This window comes from Capsicum annuum, chromosome 8 (assembly GCF_002878395.1).
Source record: "Capsicum annuum cultivar UCD-10X-F1 chromosome 8, UCD10Xv1.1, whole genome shotgun sequence".
Lineage (NCBI taxonomy): Eukaryota > Viridiplantae > Streptophyta > Magnoliopsida > Solanales > Solanaceae > Capsicum > Capsicum annuum.
Window position 1 is genome coordinate 45407768 of NC_061118.1, and position 22781 is coordinate 45430548.

The 22781-nt window shown below is 35.0% G+C and overlaps 1 protein-coding gene across 2 annotated transcripts; it reads right to left on the reverse strand.

Moving 5' to 3' along the window:
* Nucleotides 1-17329: 17329 nt before the first annotated feature.
* Nucleotides 17330-21906, reverse strand: LOC107857248. Of its 2 annotated transcripts, XR_001670805.2 has the most exons (9): nucleotides 21246-21906; nucleotides 20770-21079; nucleotides 20581-20671; nucleotides 20377-20476; nucleotides 20199-20277; nucleotides 19974-20106; nucleotides 19702-19859; nucleotides 18381-18504; nucleotides 17330-18247 (listed from the first exon to the last, which is right to left on the reverse strand). XR_001670805.2 is itself a non-coding variant. In XM_016702177.2 (5 exons), the coding sequence occupies exons 1-5, from the start codon at nucleotides 21264-21266 to the stop codon at nucleotides 20272-20274; spliced, it is 495 nt and encodes a 164-aa protein (XP_016557663.1). In that variant the 5' UTR covers nucleotides 21267-21906; the 3' UTR covers nucleotides 20122-20271. The 2 variants fall into 2 exon arrangements, 1 of the variants encoding a protein (XP_016557663.1); XM_016702177.2 differs by lacking the exons at nucleotides 17330-18247; nucleotides 18381-18504; nucleotides 19702-19859; nucleotides 19974-20106 and having other exon boundaries at nucleotides 20122-20277; nucleotides 20770-21046.
* Nucleotides 21907-22781: the final 875 nt, after the last annotated feature.

Consider the following 22781-nt stretch of genomic DNA (forward strand, 5'->3'; position numbering starts at 1 on the left):
TGGGGACATCTTGATAATTATTTTGTATTAATTATTTTCTATTGGTTGCAAACAATAGATCTCACCTTATGTTGATTTGCTCAAACTGAGAAATAAATGAAAGGTAGTGAATTATCAACAAGGATTTGGGAAGGTTAAGCTCCCATCTAATGGTTAATGCTGTAACAAGATTGACCAACTTGAGATAAAATCAGCATAAATAGGAGGGTTTCCTAAGTTCGAGAGAATTAAGAAGCCAAACATCTAGGTAGGTTGAGAAACAATTTGGTGAACTGACGAAATTGATAATTTGGTATTTCCCACAAGTCATAAGAAGCCAGTACTGCAGTTATTATTCAATGGAGGATTAATAGTCATAGTAATCACAACCCTAGTTTCTCTATATCATTGATTTAAACCGTTGAAATTTTAGTTTTGAGTTCTGAAACAAGTTGAACACTTAACCATTGTCTAATTATCCCCATTTTATCTTTTCGTGTCATTTGTCAGAATTTAACTTGTAGCTATAGTTTTAAATTACTTTAATCGCCACTTACATTGCTCCCTGTGGATTAGACCCCAACTCTAAAGTTGGATAAATATATTGACAACGACCGCCTTGCACTAAATTGTAGTATAAATTGAGCATTATCAGGTATAACAGCTTAGCGACTTCACTGGGGAATTATTAGGTTCTTAACCATAACAAACTTAAGTTAATAATTAAGTCTTTTATATTTTGTTATTGGTTTCACCCTAATTGTTTTGTTTTATCATATTTGTATGACATAAAATGTTTATTCGTTATTGTTTTGTATATATTGCTTACTTGTTTACCACTTTTTAAATTTGCATTTCGTTCATGGTCCCTCCACTTTGAAAAATTGATACTCACACACATTGTACAAGCAGATTGTACATTGTACTTTCCCAAAATTCTTTCAAATCATCAATTTTAGAGAGTCGGCGCATACGTGGGGTGAGTGGGAGTTTTACTTCCATGGGACCACATGCCTTATTATATAGGAAATTCAAGTTCATGTCTACCCAAATCTTAGAAAAACTTAAGATAGAATATTGCCACCCTTGATTTAGGCCATGCATGCATAAGCCATAGGTGGTTTGACCCATGGTGTCATTCCACAAATTTAGGAAACGCCTTTATGTCAAAAGGTTTCATGACCCTATGACGACCTTCATATTATGTGCAGAGATAATCATAAATTAATCCAAGTTAAAATTTGACAAAATTGAGTTTGGAAAAGCATTTGCTTATGTTATCTTCTTGTAGGTTGCTAGAATGTATAACTTGCCTAACTTTGCCAACACCCAAATGGTTATGTGTGTGCCACTTAAGCTAAGGAGATGGTGGAAGAACATCAAGATAGAGCATGGGTTCGAGATTAGGAGAACTTTAGGTTTCTTAACATCATTGATCTACATCCCTTCTGATGGGCATATAGTCAAGGCATTGCTCAAGTTATGGGATCCCGCTAGAGTCATGTTCAAGTTCAAGAATTTTGAATTGACCCCTACAATTGAAGAAATTGATGGACTTACCAATTTGATGTATCAAGAAGGGGGTATGATCTTACCTCGCAAATAGTCGAGAAAGAAATTCTTGCATTTTCTTGGGCTCAGAAACAACCTCAAGCTTGCGTATTTTGATCATTATTAGATTTCTCTTGACTACTTGTATGAAAAATTTTGTCGCAAGGATAGTCACGAGGTACTTTGCAGAGAATTCTCTTGTTCTGCTGAGAGTTGGAGAAAGAAACGTCCTATCATTTTTTTCCATTGCTTTACTAGGTATTCTGGTATTTTCTTTGGAGCATGGAAGGATTGACTCTTGCATTAGTTCCGTGGTTCGAGATCTTTTTTGTAGGGTTGAAAATGCTGAAGTTACACTGGTTCCGATGATTGTAGCAGAAATGATGAGAGCAGTGTCCAAATATGCCAGAGGAAAAAGGTTCTTTGAAGGTTGCAATCTCCTTCTTCAAATTTGGGCTATAGAATATTTCTATAGACGTAAATCCATGGTCGACATACTGTTTCGCAGACCCAACAAGATCGACTCTCATCTACAAAAGATCACGGAATTTATAGCTTCCGTTGGTATAAATAATTGGTATGCATACATGAGTGCTCACGGGCAATCAAATCAATTGGAGGCACCCATGGTTGTCACCTAGCTCTACCATTACCAGGGGTCGTACGACATACTATATTGAGCTTATTGGCATGAAAAGTCTCCAACCATATGCTCCCTCATGAATGCTTCGGCAATTTGGACATCATCAAGTCGTTCCACTTCGATCAGATATAAGTAGCTTTGAGGTTGATTTTGGGACACTCCTTGAGATTCCTAGAGCAATGGAGTTGCTTAAAGAGTGGGGAAATCTAACTAGAATAGATATGCTTAATAAGAAAGGTTATTGTACCCCAGAGTATTATGTGTGGTTATCAGCAGATATGGAGGATGTACGCTTTAGCCATCAAGGACAAGCCGTTGGATATGAAGATCTTGAAGAAACAGAATGGGCACGTGGTATCCTGATCAACCACTTTGTCATCCTACCTGAAATATAGGAACAAGTCATTCCAGGATCTTTGGCACACTTTGGAGCATAAGGACTTAATTTAGTGCCTAGAATTTCCCTTATCATGTTCTTTATTTATGTTTTGTCTAGGATTTTCATTTTATTATCGTGTACTCTCTTTATGTTTTTGAAATCAATGTATGGTCAAATGATCATATTTAAATGAAGTGGTTTGTTTCTCATTTTCTAACTTCAAACTCAAGCAATGTTATTAATTAAAGCTTGGATCAATTTTCATAATCTCAATTATTTGATGCATAGGCCCCACCTCTTGGCACAAAAGAGGTCCCGTGCATAATAGGATGCATCATGATTATTGAAGTTTTCTTTTATTTATGTGCATTGTTTGCAACATGAAATATGCTTTCTTTTCCAACGTTGTTTGCTTAATTGTGAGTTATTTATGCAAAATTATTCTCCCATACTCATATATTTCTCACTTTTGAAGGTTTTTCTTCCTTTTAATTTATTCCCCCCAATGGTTGATTTATGTTGACCACGAACTGGTTGATCACCCATACTTTACGAGATTAAAAGCACGAGCAAATGCCAACATAACTGATTCAGGTACACCTGATGGCTTAGGACTTGTCACCGTCCCAAGAGGTGAACCTGAGACTTTAGGGGGAGAGGGATGCAACCCTTCATGATGAAGATATAGCTCATATGATTTAACAAATAGCCGACATGCAAAATGAAATTGGTCGACTTCGAAACCTCACCAAACTATCCATTAGTGTGAATACTCCACCTCCTAAACATGGAACAAATGCCACTATTCCATCTTCTATTCCTTCTATTTATTCTCCCGCCCCCCAACACTTCCCACCAAATCCGTCAGTCCACCAAAACAACCCTATTCCTACCAAATCTCCCGTTAACCCACAAGAAAAAAACCCGTAACAAGTCAACTCGCAACAAACAAACCCATTACCATTCACTACTCCATACGTTCCTCAAGCTTCTCTTAACCAAACTCCATTTACCCAAGCTCCACATACCCAAAATATCCCACTTGCCCAAACTAACCCAGTCATCCAAAACCACCAAACGGCCCCACATATATCGGTTGCACATGCTGTAATTCTTAACACGCAATATGTGCCACAAGTATATATAGCAGGAGCTCAACCTTTTACTATCCCGATGCCAACCACATAAGAAGTTGATCCTTATGAAGAGATAGAGAGAGAGGCAAGGTCCAAAGTAGATAAAAATATAGCAAACGAGATTTGTAGTTTAAAGGAAGCGTTCAAAACCATCCAACAATAGAAAGGATGTGAAGGACTTGAGTATGAAGATTTATGTGTTCATCCAGATGTTGAGTTGCCGATAAGGTATAAGGAGCAAAAATTTGATATGTTTGATGGAGGTGGGAATCCTCGAGCTCATTTAAGATCGTATTGTGACAAGTTAGTGGGAATAAGGAAGATTGAGGCCCTTAGAATGAAGTTGTTCCTATGGAGTTTGATGGGAGAAACTTTAGATTGGTACACAAGCCAAAACCCACAAAAATGGCATAGTTGGAATGCCTTGGCACAAGAATTCATGGATAGGTTCAGGTTTAACACTGAAGTATCCCAGATCGGTTTCACTTGATGAAGATGGAGAAGAAATCGATAGAGTCTATCAAAGAATATGTCATGCGGTGGAGAACAGACGCCACAAAAGGTCAACCTCCTATGGAGAAAAGTGAGATGACTTCTTTTTTTGTGAAGTCTCAAAAAGATACGACATATTATGAAAAGTTGATAAGCGTGGTTGCACAGAAGTTCACTGAGGTTGTTAGAATAGGAGAATTTTTTTAAGAAGGTATTAAAATGGGGAGAATCACTAATCTGGAAGCTTTACAAGCGACAAGTAAGGCAATACAGTTTGATCCAACTAAGGGAGCGAATAAAAAGAAAAAGGATGGATTTTCTATAGTCATGACCATTCAGGAGAAAAGACCAAACCAAATGTTAATATACCAAACTCCACTACCCCAGCCTTCCTACTATAACCAATATTCCCAAACTCCTCATCCATATTACTGACCTTTACCTTCCCCATATCCAGTTTATGCCACCCAACCAATATATTGCCCACCTCGAGCACCAGCCTATCAAAACCCGCCATAATATCAACCTAACTATCATCCTCAAACCCACTACCAACCACAAAATCATCCTTTAAATTCACCCAAACCTTATTCGAACTACAAAAAAAGGCTAACCAAAACCTATACACCTCTAGTTGAACCTTTATCCCAAATATATGGAAGATTGAGAGATGCAGAAGTACTCCAGTCGATCCAAGGTAGAATTCACAATCCCTTGCCGATATGGTATGATGGGACAAAGCATTGTGTTTATCACTCTGGGGTTATTGGGTATGATACTGAGAATTACTCTACGCTCAAGGATAAGATTGAGGCACTAATCAAAGAAGGATTTATTCAGCTCAAAGGGGCTCTCCCTAATATGAATAGCAATCCCATGCCAAATCATGGGGCTACCCATGTGAACAGGATCATCATTGATAAAGAGTGTAATTTTGAAGAAACTATCACATCATCCAGTGATAATAAAAAGGTTGAAACATCAGCTGTCATTGCACCTATAATTAGAGTCCAGCTACGAGTACCAATTGAAGTAGAAGTTCTTATTCCCAAGCCTACGATCACAACTTTAGTTGCTCATACACCTTCATTGGATACCAAAACAGTTCCTTGAAATTACTCGACTGATGCAAGAAACAAAGGAAAATTAGTTGCGGAAGATGCTACTGCAGGAATGACGAGATCTGGGTGTTGTTATACCCCTGAAGAAGTTGTACAAGGAGTTACTAATAAGGAGAACAGTCAAAAGAAAGTTTTGCCAGAGGCTGAGGTAGAGGATTTATAGAGGAAAATGCCAACTACGGAGTATTCTATTATGGAACAACTAAAGAAAACTCCTACCTAAATCTCTTTATTGTCATTATTGGTGAATTCTGCAACTCATAGGAGTGCTCTGGTGAAGGTCCTGAATGAAGCTTGTGTGCCAACTGAGATGACTAGTGAGAATCTTTCAGCTCTGGTAGGACAAGTTCTAGAATCTAATATAGTCTCTTTTCATAAAGATGAGTTGCCACCTGAGGGCTTGGGGCACAATAGAGCACTAAACATTACTGTTAGGTATATGAACAAGTTCATTTCGAAAGTTCTTATTGACAACGGCTTAGCTGTTAATATTTACCCTTACACTACTCTTCGAGCTTTGAGAATTGACATTGGGAAGGTTTGTGAAAGTAATGTGAGGGTTAAAGGATTTGATAAAACTCAACGAGGGGTCATTGGAGAAATTAAGTTGGCATTACAAATTGGATCAGTGGAGTTTACAATGGAATTTCAAGTGTTAGATATATCTGCTAGCTATAATTTGTTACTAGAAAGATCGTGGATTCACTATGCTGGTGCAGTCCCTTCTACCCTGCACCAGACTTTGAAATTTGTTTGGGATTATCATGAGATTATGATTCATAGAGAAAAGAATAGTTCTATTTTCCAGGAGAACTCAGTCCTTATTATTAAACATTTGGAACACCTGGATGGATCCGTTTTTTATGTTAAGGAGACATGTGTACTGCTCAGGTAGAAAAGTAAAAGTTGCCACAGACACTTATGATGGTGGCCTTAGAAATACTGAAGAATGTTTTTGTGCCTGGTCAAGGTCTTGGTGTGAACTTGGATGGAATACTAAAGCCCATTTAATTGTACGGATAAAAGAGCACTTTTGGTCTCGAAAATGAGCCCACTCTTAAAGAAGTCTTATCAGCTAATCTCAAAATAAAGGGTGACATTATTCTTCTAAGCCTATCCCACTCCTGAATTAGTCATCTTCCAAGGAGTTTGTTGCCCAAGTATCAGAAGAAGACGCTATGGAAGACCTCGTTAAAGGAGTCAAAAACTTGTTTATTACTGAAGAAGAAGTTGAGTGCAATGTGATTTGGGAGGATTGCATCGAGACTATGATTATTTGGGATGCTAAGCCTGGATATGCTTTGAACAATTGGACTTGTACCCCATCCCCTGTTCTCTGGGAATCTTGGTAGATGATTGTATTAGCATTTACAATACTATTCAAAATTAAGACCTAAATTATGTTTATGAATTTATGTGTTTTGCCTCTACTTTTGAAAGCTTAAATGCCAAATCCAAACTATGTTTTGTTGTTAATTTTAAATCATCTTCATTAATTTATTTCCTCTTTTTCCCTTTTCATCAAGCAAACTAATAAATCTGCCAATACTATAAATGTGACATGTAATAAAACAAGCAAAAACAATTCCAAATAACGAACAAGACTTTGCAGAATATGAAGAAGACATGATGTCTGAAGAGTCGACTAGAGAATTTGAACATTTTAAAAATAAGGCAAAATCGAATTTAGATGAAACTGAGTCAATTAACTTAGGGAATTTGGAACTCATAAGAGAAATAAGGATTAGTGTTCATTTGACTCCGTCCCAAATAAAAGAATTAGTTCATCTCTTAAAGCAGTATATAGATGTGTTTGTATAGTCTTATGATGATATGCCAGGTTTAAGCACAGACATTATTTCTCATGGGTTGCCAACTAATCCATTTTCTTCTCTTGTAAAACAAAAGTCAAGAAAGATAAAGCTTGATTTGAGTTTGAAAGTCAAAGAGGAAGTGTCCAAGAAATTAGATGCCAACATCATTCGAGTCACAAAGTACCCCACTTGGTTGGCCAACATTGTACCCGTGCCAAAGAAAGATGGAAAAATCAGAGTATGCATGGATTATTAGGATCTCAGCTAGGCTAGCCCAAAGGACGATTTCTCTCTGCCAAATATTCACATACTCGTTGATAATTGTGTGAAGCACGAGTTATAGTCTTTCATTGATTACTTCACAGGGTACTACTAGATCCTAATGAATGAGGAAGATGCCAAGAAAACTGGATTCATCACACCTTGGGGAGTATATTGTTATCGGGTGATGTTTTTTGGACTCAAGAACGCAGGGGAAACTTATATGAGGGCCATGGCTACCATTTTTCACGACATGATCCACAAGGAGATTGAAGTTTATGTAGATGATGTCATTATCAAGTCATGAAAGGGCTCGGATCACTTGGCAGATTTGAAGAAGTTCTTTGATAGGCTGAGATAGTACGATCTAAAATTGAATCCTACAAAGTGTGCATTTGGTGTTTCCGCTGGGAATCTATTAGGTTTCATCGTGAGTAGGAAAGGCATAGAGTTAGATCCTTTAAAGATAAAGGCTATCCAAGACTTGCCTCCTCCAAGAAGTCGAAAGGGCGTGATGAGTTTTCTAGGTCATCTCAATTATATCAATCGATTTATTGCACAATCCACAGTGATTTGTGAGCCAATATTAAAGCTATTGAGAAAGGATTCTTGCACCAAGTGGACAGAATATTGATAGCAAGCTTTTGATAGAATCAATTAGTATTTGTCCAATCCACCCGTTTTGGTGCCTCCAGAACCCGGAAGGTCATTGTTACTAAAATTTTCCAAGTCAGACAATGAAATTGGTGTGTTTTAGGACAACATGATAAAACTAGAAAGAAGGAGCAAGCTATATATTACTTGAGCAAGAGGTTCACACCTTATGAAGCCCGGTATACGTTATTGGAACATACTTGTAGGGCCTTGACTTGGATTGCACAAAAGTTAAGGCATTACATGTACCATTTTTCTGATTTCTAGAATGGATCTGCTCAAGTATATCTTTTAGAAGCCTATGCCTACCAGGAATCTAGCAAAATGGCAAATTTTGCTAAGTGAATTTGACATTATTTATTTTACTCCAAAGGCAGTGAAAGGACAAGCTTGAGCCGACCATCTTGCTGAAAACCCTGTAAATGAAGATTACAAGCCTCTTAAAATGTATTTCCCAAAAGAAGAAGTTCTATTTATTGGAGAAAATATTTCAAAAGAATATCCAGGTTAGAGAATTTTCTTTGATGGGGTTGCAAACTTCAAAGGATTCGGTATTGGGGCATTACTAAGTTTAGAGATAGGCCAGCATTATCCAATCTTGGCAAAGCTCAGGTTTCTAGGCACTAACAATATGGCAGAGTACAAGGCTTGCATCCCTGGTCTTAGGGTGGTTGTTGATTTGAACATACAAGAGTTTTTGGTTATAGGGGATTCAGATTTGGTAGTTCATCAAGTACAAGGCGAATGGAGTGTCAAGAACGTAAAGTTTCTTCCATATCTAGAGTGCGTGAAAGAGTTGTGCAAGAAGTTCAGTAAGGTTGAATGTAAATATGTCCCAAGAACTCAAAATGAGTTAGAAAATGCATTGGCAACATTGTCCTCCATGATTCAACATCCTGACAAGAATTTCATAGATCCTAATAAGGTGAATGTACAAGACCAACCAACCTACTATCTTAATGTAGATGCAGAACCAGAAGTCAAACCTTGGTACTACGATATCAAGAGATATCTCAAAGAAAGAGATTATCCAGAAGGCATAACAAGTATTCAGAAGAGAACACTTCGGAGATTGGCAAATTACTTTTTCCTAAATAGAGAAATCCTTTATAAAAGGACTCTAAATTTAGGATTGTTAAGGTGCGTCAACGCTCAGAAGGCGACCAAGTTAGTCAAAGAAATACATGAGGGCATGTATGGGATGCATATGAATGATTTTATTTTGGCAAAAAAGATCTTTCAGGCTGGCTATTTCTAGATGACAACGGAAACAGATTGCATTCACTTTGTGCAAAAATGTCATCGATGTTAGATTCATGGTGACTTGATTCATGTTCCACCAAATGAACTCAATGTGACAAGTTCTCCTTGGTCGTTTTGTAGTATGGGGCATGGATATCATCGGTCCTATTGAGCCATCTTCATCAAATGGACATAGGTTTATTTTAGTAGCTATTGATTATTTCACCAAATGGGTAGAAGCCTCTTCATACAAGTCTGTGATAAAGAAAGTGGTGACAGATTTTGTTCGCAATAACATTATTTGTTGATTTGAAGTCCCTGAGTCAATTATAACAGATAATGGAGCTAATCTCAATAGTGGCTTAATGCATGAGATATGTGAGAAGTTTAAAATTACTCATCACAATTCCACCCCTTACCGTCCTCAGATGATGAAGCAGTTGAGGCCGCCAACAAGAACATCAAATGGATATTGCGGAAGATGATTGATAATTATAAGCATTGGCATAAGAATTTGTCATTTGCCCTCCTTGGCTATCGCACCACTATTAGGACTTCTACTGGAGCAATGCCTTATCTTTTAGTTTATGGAACGGAAGCAATGTTACCCGCAGAAGTAGAGATACCTTCTTTGAGAGTCATTCAGGAAGCTGAGTTGAGTGATTCCAAATGGATTCAAAATCAGTATGAACAATTAATACTAATTGATGAAAAGAGAATGAACGCAGTTTGTCATGGGTAACTTTATCATAATAAAATGGCAAAAGCTTTCAACAAGAAGGTATGACCGAGGTAATTTAAGTCAGAACAGTTGGTGTTGAAGCACATATTTGTACACTAGAATGAAGCTAAAGAAAAGTTCCCACATAAATGGTAAGGGCCTTACATCGTTCACCGAGTACTGACAAGCAGAGCATTGATCCTAGTAGAAATGGATGGTGAAGTGTGGCCGAAAGCCATCAATACAGATGTTGTTAAGAGATACTATGTCTAGAAGTCTTTATCTATTTCGTATGTAATATTCCTTTTTCTATGTAATGAAACTACGAATGACCTAATTCCCTTGGGGGAATACGTAGGAAACCCATATCGAGTTTGGTCTTTAAAGTAGGAATTTCCCAAAAATTCCTTTGTTTGTAATGCAAACTACAGTTAACCTGACTTTCTTGGCGGATATGTGGGCGGCCACATCAGCGTCGATCATATCAGAAAAAAATTCAATTTCCTCTTTCGTTTCATATGTAATGAACTATGTTCGGCCTGATTCTCATGGGATATGTAGGCAACCCACGGAGGGTTCGGCCCCTTATTTTTAAATTTTCTTAAATGTATTTCATGAACTACGCTTGTCCTAATTTCTTGGGCAAGATATGTAGGCAGCCTATACAAGGCTCGGTCTCATCATTTTGGACTATCAGCATCTCTTAAGATAAATCTGGGACAGCTGTTAAGGGGCATCATTTTGAGAAACGGTTGAGGAGACGTCAAGAGATATTGAAGAATGTGGGTTTAGCAAAGTAATTGAAGGAAAAAAGGGACATTCGCTTGGTATAAAAGGCGTTATCATTGTTTCGCAATATGTCACGGTTCAAAAGTTTAGCAGAATTTCATTTTACTACTATGCATATTTGAATATTTTATTTATCGAGTTTATTTACCGCTTTTGTTTATATTTTATTTTTAATATTTTTTTAGTCATACATTTTTTTTATCATCTATCGGCCAAGATTGGAAATGGATGGGGTTATGAGTCCAAGAAAAGCTGGAGCACAAAGTACCAAGAGCTAGACCTTCAAAGTCAACACAAATCAACCATCCCCCAAACTTATAAATTTTTCTTTGAATGCAGGTTCTACAGATTAGCAGAAGTTAAAAGGTTAACAATATTTGCAATCTTGCGAGGATTACACCTCAAACGGTTTGATTTTTCTTAAAAACATCTACAAAAAATTATGCCTTTGTAGTAATACTGATTAAATGATTTTAAAGATTTTACAAAAAAATTTAATGCACTGCACATGACTTCTAGCTAGTCTACATAAACGTCTTTAATATACTGCACAAGTGTTTTCAAATGCTTAAAATACACAATACATAGTTTTTATTGCCTTGCATATATGCTTTAAAATGCACCGCACGTGCACTGCACAAATGCTTAAAAATATGTTAAAATACATTATACATGGCTTTAATGGCTCTGCACTAGCACAAACGCATGGCACAATCGCTATAAATTACTTTAAAATGCACAATACATGGCTTTCAGTTACTTTGCACCACATATGCACTGCACAAATGCTTTAAGATATTTTAGGATGCATTGCACATAGCTTTAATGGCTTCGCATAATCACAAATGCATTGCACATAGCTTTATTGGCTCAGCATAAGCATAAATGCACTGCACAATTGCTTTAAGTTATTTTGTACTGCGTAAGACTTTCATTTCTTCTAGAGGCACCATACAATTGCTTTAAGTTATGTCACGCTCCGCATGGCTTTCATAGCACCGCATAATTGCTTTCAAATGCACCGCACAATCGCTTTCTGATGACTGCACAAAACTTATGGATACCCTAAACGAATGCTTTATAGAAATCCATTACTTGCAAAAGCTATTTTTCATAAATGATTGGATTATAGATAAGCCTCCATTCATCAATCATTTGGCTAAAAATGCCTCATCATCATGATTTACTTGGTTTAATGCCTCATTTTCATCGTTGAAAGGCATCATTCTCATGAATCATCGGCCTAAAACTACATTTTTCATAAGCTTTATTTCCAGCTTACAAGACTGCATTGGCATAAACTAACACACGAGAGGTGTTATTTTCGTTCATAAACTAAATGTATTTACTATCTATGTACTAATTTTTTTTTCTAGTTTAAGTTTTACAAGAACTTTAGCACAAACATGAAACTATTTCTTAGCAGTGAATTGGGGCAATATGTTGAGAATGAGGATCAGACTCCCAACAAAGATCAAAACTCTACCTCGAACATCAGATGACCCTACTCTCAAATATCTTACTTACATCGATACCTCAATGATCAAGATTCCTAAATCAATATACCCAATGTCATCATAATTCGACACTGGAACAATCTTCATAAGCTCGTGTCTATTTTATTTTCCCAATTTACAAGTATTATAAGTCTTGAACTACATATGGTCTGATTCTTATGCAACTCGAGATATGTAGGCAACTCAGAGACCGGAGTTCGGCCGCAATCCTCCCTAGATCCGGTCGACTGGGACAAAATTAAGTTACTAGTCAACTTCTTTTTTCAAAAACTCTTTCATCCTTTTTAACTAAACAGGGATAGTTGTTGACACTCAATTTTGTCCCTCCTTTCTTTCAAGTCATCTCTTTGCGCTTCTAAATAATTTGATAGCTTAAAAAAATATATGTTTGATATTCCTATATTTAGGGGTTTATGAAAGTCTTGTAACTAGTTGTATGTTCAAAACTAAGAATCATTGATATTATTATTATTATTATTATTATTATTATTATTATTATTATTATTATTACTATTACTATTACTATTCCTATTACTATTATTATTATTATTATTATTATTATTATTATTATTATTATTATTACCACCTACTACTATTGTGGTTATATTTCAAATTGTCGTCGCATTTCCTAAACTCTTGCAAAAAGAAATTTATTTTATATCGAATAAGTATTTTGCGACCTTCTTCTTTATAAATATTATCGTTTTATCATGCAACTTTGTTTAAGTATTTATATTTTAGCATCAAATAATTTTTTATCATTTATTCAGATTTTTGAAATATGTTCTTGTTAAAAGTATTATTTAAATTAATTTAGAAAGCCCAAAGAACATAAGGAAGAAGGTATTTTTAAATCAACCCATTTTATAATATTCTTGAAATTTGTCCCAATTTTAAGATATGACCCATAAAGCTCATCTTTTCTCTTTTCCACTTCATTGCCACGTAGACCCCACGTTTGCGACACACAAGGCACCAAATGGTCATAGCACACGTTATTGAACATATTCCACACATTGCACATGTTTGGCACTCCTCTACCACGTGTCTTGATGCTATTGGCTAGTCAAACTTATTTAATTTCCAACTATAGCAAATTTTCCATTTTATCCTTACTTATTTTACCTAAACAATCAATAATTCCCCCCCCCCCCCCAAAACCCTAAGTTTCTCTTCGTAGAAAACCGCCTCTCTCTCCCTAAACACGTGGTCTTCTTCCTTTTCTCTTGGAGAAAAATTATAGCCTCCTTTCACCATTGGAAAAGTTTCCTTCTCCATTCTTGTGTCATGGCTATGACAAACACGTGAAGGTTTGAATATATGCAAGAGCCAACGTTTGTATTTCAAAAACATTCAAATTGAATGACAAATTCCCGCTCAAGAGAGAGCGAACCCTATTTTCCTCTATAAAACTTGCATTTGGAGTTCATTCAAAGGAGGTTTTTTTTTGCCGCACATTCCCCCCTACACAAAGCCTTTCAGCAACCTCTACATATCTTCTCAAAAAGCTCGCTAGGCACTAGATCCTCTCGACCTCTTTGGTTTTCTTGAAAATTTGAAATCAGAGTTTATTTAAAGTTCAGAACCATTGGTATTTGGATGTATATTCGTGACCGATAGGCTTCAGTTCACTGTCATTCAAAAGGTCAGTTTATCAATGGTTAATACTATTCTTAAGTTTTTCCTTACTGCAGAAGAATTATAGACTTGTAAAAGAATATGTTAGATTTCTTTGCTTAGAAATCATATTTGTTAGGTGGATATGCTGATAACAGCTTGCCAATCAGACCATGAATACTTGCCAAGATATCTAAATAACATCAAAATGATGGTGATGTTTTGGTATTTGATGCTATTTAATCATGATTTACGTGTCTAGTGTGCTCAATGAGTGTCATATTTGCAATTTTTTTTTCTCTTCTCCTTTTAGCTGCATAAAGTGTTCATGCTCCCAAACATTCATTAGTCCCCTATTCTTACTTAAATACTGTCTTAAAATCTTTAGGTAGGAGCATGAGTTCTAATTGATTTCTAAGTTTGGTTGAGACCTTAAGGAGATTTGAGAAAGTATTGATCTATTTAGAAGCTACATACAAATATGTTTTCCTGCATACACAAGTTCCCTGTAATACCTAAAATATTGGATAATGAATTACTTAACTATGAAAGTTTTTTCTTTTTGCGATTAAATGTTTTGCTTCAAAATTTTCTCACCGTGTTTTTTATATAGTAAGTTGTGAGTAAGTGGTCGAGGTGGTTGTATTTAGCGTCGTGATTAGTAGCTTAGGCCTTGATCACTTAAATTCTTGTGAAATCTTATTTGAAACTCATTTTAGTCACTATTGTCCTTTTATTTCCATGTGAGATTTTATTCACTGCATATGTTTATGTTAAGGAGAAATCTTATATGAAATTAAGGCATTCTATTTAGTTTGATGGATTTCATAAGCTGCCATGATTTATGTTTCGGTTTTGTTTATTAACTTCTCTATGTGCGTTCAAGAATTAAATTTTCATTATCTAATCCTCGTCTTATTTTCTTTTGCATATGTATTTGGAACAAAAAATGGAGTCTCAATTTGAGTCTCTCGCAAAAATCGAGACTTGACAATACTTACATATTTTCCCTACGAGCATACCTCTCATCCTTGCGACATATATTCAGACAAGTGAATAAGGAGAAGAAAAGGAGGACCTAAAATGTTACAATCCTCTTTATTCATCTTCTCTGCTCCACCGGTTTCATACAAAAATGACGTGGGAGCGGGATACCACTCTCATTCCTCTTTTGTTTATTTGTTATTAAGTCTATTATGACCTTTACTGCATTTACTCGTTTATTTATGTGTGTTCTTACTTTATTTTTTCTTGGTTATGTTGATAAGGAATTAGACCTAGAACACTTGAACCTTAGAAATGGTAATTTGTGATTTTTTATTTTTTGCGTCAAGATTATATTTGAGATTTAGAAGAAACAAATTTACGCATACAGTTTTCTTTTCAAGGAAAATGACTTTTTGCGAGAAAAAAAGGGTAAGATTTTTGTAGGTAAAGAGCATACCTTTTAGGGCTTAATAGGATGAGCTTTCTGCACAAAAAAATTGATTTGCTAAGATTAAAAAATGAAAACAACTTTTATTTTTAACATTAACGTTAGTTTTTTTCAGATGTAATACAACCAAATACTTTTTAAAATAAAACAACTCACAAAAGGGATTCTTATGTTTGTAGATATATATATTGTACGTGCATGCTTAATGAAATCTTTAGGTTGAATTACTTTTAATATTTTCTTAAAAAATAAAGTATAACTTTTTCTATTCTTGAAGTTTCGTAGGTTCAAGTTCGTTTTTTTCTAATTTCGGCCATTAAGTTTGCTAGCATAGTGCAAACCTATTTCAAAAAAAATATAATTATTTTACGTGGTAAGTCATGACGAAAATACTTTTAATATTGGGATACCATGTAATTTCTCTTAAAGATTTTGACTCTCCCAAATCGATATTCGAAATTCTCTTTTCTTAAAAATTGTGACTCTTTAAATTAGCAGATACACTATTAGATCACACTATGATCCATCTATTTTTAATTAATTGGTAAAAATATTACTTTTTGGATTTCTTATTCTTCAAATATGTCATATTTTTTACAATATAGATATTATTATACTTTGGATATGTTATTTTTCGCTATTCAGAAAATAATGACTTTTAAAAAACTCTCTTTAATCAAAAGATGTTTTTGGCAACCCTTTAATAACTTTGTAAATAAGCAAATTTTATCAAGTCTTTTAAACTATAATTATTTCTTTATTAGATGAAATAAGCCTTTTTTAACAAAGTTTACTTTCTTATCTCATGTTTTTTTTTATTTTTTTTAATTTTTTTATTTATTTTATTTTTTTAATTAATCTAAGTTTGGCCGGTTAACTGTAGTTAGCGGATCCCATAAGGTGCTTAATCCCTTCCCTATAGGATAATTAGAACTCTTACCTAGAATTTTAAGTTGCGTAGACCTTAAATGAAGTCCCTTAGTTTAATTACGTAGTTTATAATAGGTGTCCTAATTCACCGTAGAACTAATTAGGTGGCGACTTCCTTAATTATATTAGAAGTTTTGTACACTATTTTGACCTAGTGTTAAAATGAGGTATAACAGGGTGTTTCACGTAACCATACTTGATTGTTGAAACACATCAACTTGCACAAGTGGCGTGTTTCCATTGATCTTTTATTTCACTAGGCATGCTGCATAATTTTGATATATGGCATGATCCTATTGGTTCCTTCACTTGATTTGGCATGCCACATCATTTGACATGCGGCACCAAATTTCTAGAATAAATGACATCTTGGGTATTGAAAAGTGAGTTCATCATTTGTAGCCCAAATTAATGAACTAGTAAAATTTGGGCATTAATTAAATTAATATTTACTAATCCAAACTAATTGATTCAATTATATTAATTCATATTATTTATTCAGACTATTATATTTTAAATTTAATACTCCCTTCGTTTAAAAAAGAATGATCTACTTTCCTTTTTAGTTGGTTTAAAAAAGAATGACCCCTTTTTTTTTTGCAATACTTTAATTTCAATTATCCACATAGCATGTCTAGGACCACAAGATTAAAGAGCATTTTGGTACATTTGACACAACTTTAATTTAAGGCCACAAGATTCAAAAGCCTTCTTTATTTTCTTAAACTTTGCATCAAGTCAAAGTAGGTCATTTTTTTTTAAACGGAGGGAGTATAATTTGAATTTATAAGGATAGAATTTTGTTACACAGAATTGCATATTTGAATAGTAAGATTTGTCATAAAATTTAGAAGTTTGAATCTTCATACATATACAAATACTAGATGTAGAAGCCCGCGCTAGCGCAGGCCTAATAATATGATGTTCCTATCATTTGTAATCGTATTTTATATGTCGCTATCAGTATTGTATCAAATTTTAACGAAAGTATCATAATAAGAAATTGAGGTAAATTCTGAGAAGGAAATAGATATCCATCTTCCCTTCTTGTTGCAAGTTAATACAAGATTGCAATAATAAATGTTGAAAAGAAAATCGATACATAACACTAAGAGAAAGTTGATACTACTTTTCAAGCCATTTATACAAAAACTATTGACATGTAGGTTTGTCACATTAAAATGAAAAAGCCTGTTGATGTGGCTACCTGTATGGCATTGGTGGAGGTAGGCAGCCTTGGTTGCAGCTAACTTTGCGCACTTGTTACCTATAGAGATAATTTAAGTAGGCGAAGGAAAAATACTGTATTTTGTCAGTAATGAAGGGGTGCAGGATTGTTCTATTTACCTGTTCAAACAAAAAGGAAGAGGTAAATTAATTGTGATTGTAGTGAATAGAAAGAAGCAATGAAGGAAAGCATTACATTTACCGGCCTTTTGTGGTTGACATGCTGTAAATGTCAGAGATAAAACATAGCGGAAACAAATTTTGCCCCAACACCAAACTTCGAAATAGTTGATGAAGCAATATTTGTACCATATCATTAATGATCGTCACAAGTAACTCATTGAGATATTGCAGATAAACTTGACTATTAATAGAACAACAAGGTACTCTTTTATTTTAGTTGAGAGTTATACTGAAGATGTTTCGTAATGAAAGTGTTCCATGCAATAAGTTAAAATGGAGGTATGGTATAATAGCAAAGAAATTACTGAAAGTATTGTTACCTTTAAGCCTTTTTTGTTGGAGTGATCGGTTCGACTTTTTGCTTCTTACCTGTTTCTCTAGGAGCCATTGGTGAAGGTAATGTTTGAAAAGCCGGGTTTTCTGCTTAAGTGAAGGATATAGCAGCCAACATACCAAGTGTTTGATCGGGAAATTTATAGCTTGGCTTTTGTAGCTGGAGTCTAAAAAGTTTATGAGCAAGCTGTTGATTTGTACGGACAATAGACAACGGTTCTCTCTGAGTGCAAAGGAGAAAAAATGGTGCAGTGAGTATGAGGTTACATAGTGGAGCGTTTTTGTTTACTGCTATAATCGGATTCAACGAAGATGTCTACTATTATAATAGGATTTAATAAAGATAATTTATGTACCTGGGCAGCAACATTTTGATATATTTGTTCGGCAGTAAGGGATAGCATTGTCTCTGCCACCGTTTCTGACACTGTTGCGGTAATTGTATCACTATTGTCCATAATGTTAACCTCAAAGTGGCATCTGTGATACAAATGGAAGAAAAATAAAATATGTAATGTTAATATCTGAAATGTTATCGTTCAAAAAAGCAAAGAAACTTATTATAGGATCTTATTTAATTTAAAATATTAATTTCGATAGTAGAAGTGATCAATGTGTGATAATAGTTCAGACAAAATGAATTTTTTTAATCTGTCCATATTTAGGTTGAAATCTTGTATACAACAAGTGATTCAGCGGAGTCAACATACTTAAGGTTGATTATTAATCTATCGTAGCCTTATTTTATGTGGTTTAAGAGCCAGCATGGGCTGAGTACAACAACATGAGACCCTTTGGGGTTTTTATCTTCTTATTCTCATTTGGGTAATAATAAATTAAAGACAGAAACATACGTATATTGAGTATTTTTTTTGTTTTTACTTAGATATGAATCAGGTCCTATACAATGTTTTTTCACTTGATTGATCGCTAGCTGAAGGTCCTATGTCCTAAAATAGGATTAGTTATTAATACTTAATCGAACAAAAATGTCCAATAAGTCGAGCATGTATGACATCCTGGTTAATGAACTTAAAGAGGAATCGTGAGATTTCTTGTTTAAATTCTAGTGAATACGCTAACATTTTCACTACCTTGCTAGGTATGTTGTTGTATAGAGAAATAATTTATAATAAGTCCAACAAACACAATAATCTTCACTTCCACACTGCTACCAACCACACCCAATATGTCCAATTAAAATTTAAGAAGGGACAGCAGGCATTGCAGGACCAGTTGACAATTGTTCTATACTATTTACAAATTGGAATATAACTGGTATTTCTCAAAGCAACCCAAAAAGATACACTACAGTCTACATACATATCCAGTATCACTATTCTTAAAGCTTATATTATTTCATGTATTTCAAGCTAAAAAAACAGAGAAATGAGCCAACACGATTTCTGTGTATGTCTTTGGATGAAGAATGATAATATCTTTTAAAAATTATCAACAATCTTGTGAGCTTTATGTAATCTAGTGTATTATTGTAAAAGAACAATTGGGCATTATTTCAAGCAGAACACAAGGAAAACTACTACTACTACTACTAATTATCCGTTATTTAGTAGCAGTAGTAGATTTGTGTTAGGAACAACTTCACTAGTACATGTAGGACCTCAAAATTCACTGAAAGCGAATGCTAAAATTGAGAAGTTGCTCAACGGAAGTTACCTGGGGACCAACATTCGTTCTAGCTTACAGTTGAAGCAATGCACCAGCTTTTTTGTCTTTATGTGTACAAAGAGATTGTAATGTGAGAAGGCGAGCAAGTAAAAGAACTAGGGACGATCAAGAAGTGATATTTTTCCTTCCACAGGGAAAGTATGCACCTGCAGTATGAATTCAACGATATTAGAAATTGCTCTGAAGATCTTTACGGTAAGGCGTTGGACAAGTTATTGACAGTAATGAAAATTAGTGTAGTAGATGTACACACTACTCACTTGGGATGACAAGTCTAAAATTGTGGATATAGGGAAAACCTCATCTTCAATTGGTGCAAGAGTCAGGGAAGAAGTTGATGCTAATGAGCTTCGTAAAATGTACAATATCAATATTTGCTCATTGTCCTTTACCCTGAGAAAAGTTTAAGTCAAATAGCGAGTGTGGTTTTTAGTAAAAGTATTTGAGTAGTATGACATGGTGATGGGGGATTAGTTAATAAGTACCACTTCATCAATGTAGCAGCCTGCATGTACTTAGGATTGAGTATGATCGTTGACTGATACCTTGTGGCTAATCTTATAGCTGCGTATGTCACAGATAGAGAGGAATTTTAATTAAATACAGAGGAATAAGTGTAGCAGTAAAAGAAAAACGTTACAGAGATTGATGTAAACAGCATACCACCACGGAATTCAGTAACTCCAATACGTTTAGCAAGAATAACAGGGTGCTTATGCAAGTGTTGTAGTAGCATAGCACCCTCGTTGTCTGCCAAATCATCCTATATAGTAAATAGGGTATGTTTTTTGTTGGTTGATGTAAGAAACATATAAATTTTTATCATGCAAGAATGCTTTAATAAGAGAGAAGGGTTGAGTAACTCACCTCTGATCTATGACAATTGCCTCCCGAAAATGCTTACTTTGGTTGGTGGTATATTGCAGCGCGCTACGATTGGCTACTACTGCGAATAAGTCTGGCGTAATGAAAAATAAGACAGCGATATTTGATTTAATTAGTAGGGCTCAGCTAGATGATATGGTAAAGAGGCGTACGCGTAAACTGGGAGCTTACCAAATTCAACACCTGGGCGTAGACGGTCGATAGCTAGAAAAGAAACTGTGTTCAACTTTGTTGGAGAAATCAGGGGCACTTCCGTCCTACTATTATTGGTGACAGGTTCAACAACTGTGTGTCTGTCGACCACCCATTTATAAACACCGGTGCGTATTGAGTAGCTGCGGGGGTCTCTAACTTTTATGCAGGAAACCAGATATGTTTTTAAAGGTGCAAATAGCCTCTCATACTTTGGAATATCATCGCCATAGAGTACTATAGCAACCTTTTGTTCCTGTATTCAGGTGGCATAGAGAAAATCTTAGGCCTGCGAATAGAATATACAAAAGAATTTGTTACCATTTTCAACCTTTGCTACTTTAATCGGGCCTCAACTTCCACTTTATGAAGTTGTCATAGGTAATAATATTTTTTCAAACATGTTGAGTATGGAAATGATTTTTCAGTAAGAACTGGGATAAAGTTAAACTTACACTTTCATCTTGCACAATCATCGTTTGAAATTGCACACTCTGATATTTGCTTTCATGAGGCCAAAACTTATCGACGACCTGAACCTTACATCTCCAAGCTGTAGTTTCTTTTGTAATAGCATCGAAGGGAAGCTGTTAATCTATTATGGTAGATTCTGTTTCAGTAAATCGGGGAAGGTGGAGAGTAAATGGCGTCATATGGTACAAAACAAACCAATGAATGAACTTATAGCTCAGTAGAAGACTTGAATAACAGATAATAAAGTAAGTAACTTGCAGAAGTAAGCAATCAAAAACAACAATATGCATATCACTGAAACAGTGTCTCACCTTACCTAATGCTTGTAAAATTTTAAATAGTCTACTAACAATTAATGGAAAGGGAAAAATAATGTAGTCGAAATGTTCCTTTATTCACTATATCACTTACCCCAACATTCACCTATATAAAATTATTATGTCAAGTTTTTGTCTTTATCAGAGGCGGCCTCAAGAGCCAGACACCAAATTCGAAACCATAGAACAAAGGAAAAATTAGAAAACAAATATACCTGTCTAGCTGAACTCACAAAGGGAAGATCTTAAAATAAGGCTTTACACAGTAGATAGAAAAATCAACCACAGCAGTCTGTAAAATCCATATGTGAACATATAAAACATGAATTTCAATGACTTTAGAAGTTAATCAAGCTATTTAACGCTTTGACTAAGGTAGATAAAGCTAAACAGATATGTTACCAATAAAAATATCTTCAGTAAGAACAAATCCAGCAATATCCTAGAAGAAACTTTCAAACTAACCAAAGTTAAGATGAACACACCGAACAAAAATTTACTCTCTGTGAAATGAAACTAATCAGTGTTTTGGAATTCAACAAGAAGGAATGAGAATGCTAAGCAGAAACCTATTTTTACAGGTGAATCAAAAACACACCCCACCCCCCCCCCCCCCCCCCCGAACGAAAAAGGAACATATATCAAACACCTATTTCAATAGAAACTTCAAAAAAAATCCAATGTCAACTATAGTACCCATTTTTGTACAAAAAACCTCTGTCAAAGTTCCAAAATCCAATATCATCTACAATCATAATCTATAGTTCCAACAATTTTCTGTCCAAAGTTTGAGAGAGTAGCAAAATTGAGCTACTCTGGAAATATGTTACTTTTATTTCTACTTATAAAACACTTTTTTTCCAATTTTTCAGTTGTTCCTATCCGTCTTAGCCTTGGTGGATAAAATTATTCGGCAGCTATTGCTGTCCCCTCTCCCCCCAATCCAAAGCGACCCCACCCCCACACACAGGAACCAATAACAAACCCTTTACAAAGCACTTATCTTTTGAACAAAAACTTCTACTGAAAGTTCCAAGCTTGAGCAAAATCGAGTTACATAAACTTTTTCAAGTTTCAGCCTAATCAAACTACCAATTACTACTTGTTGGTACAAAATACTAAGAAAAAACATAATCTTTATAGCAAAATTGAGCTACAGAAAAAACTTTTTTCAACTTTCAACCAAATCAAACTACAAAT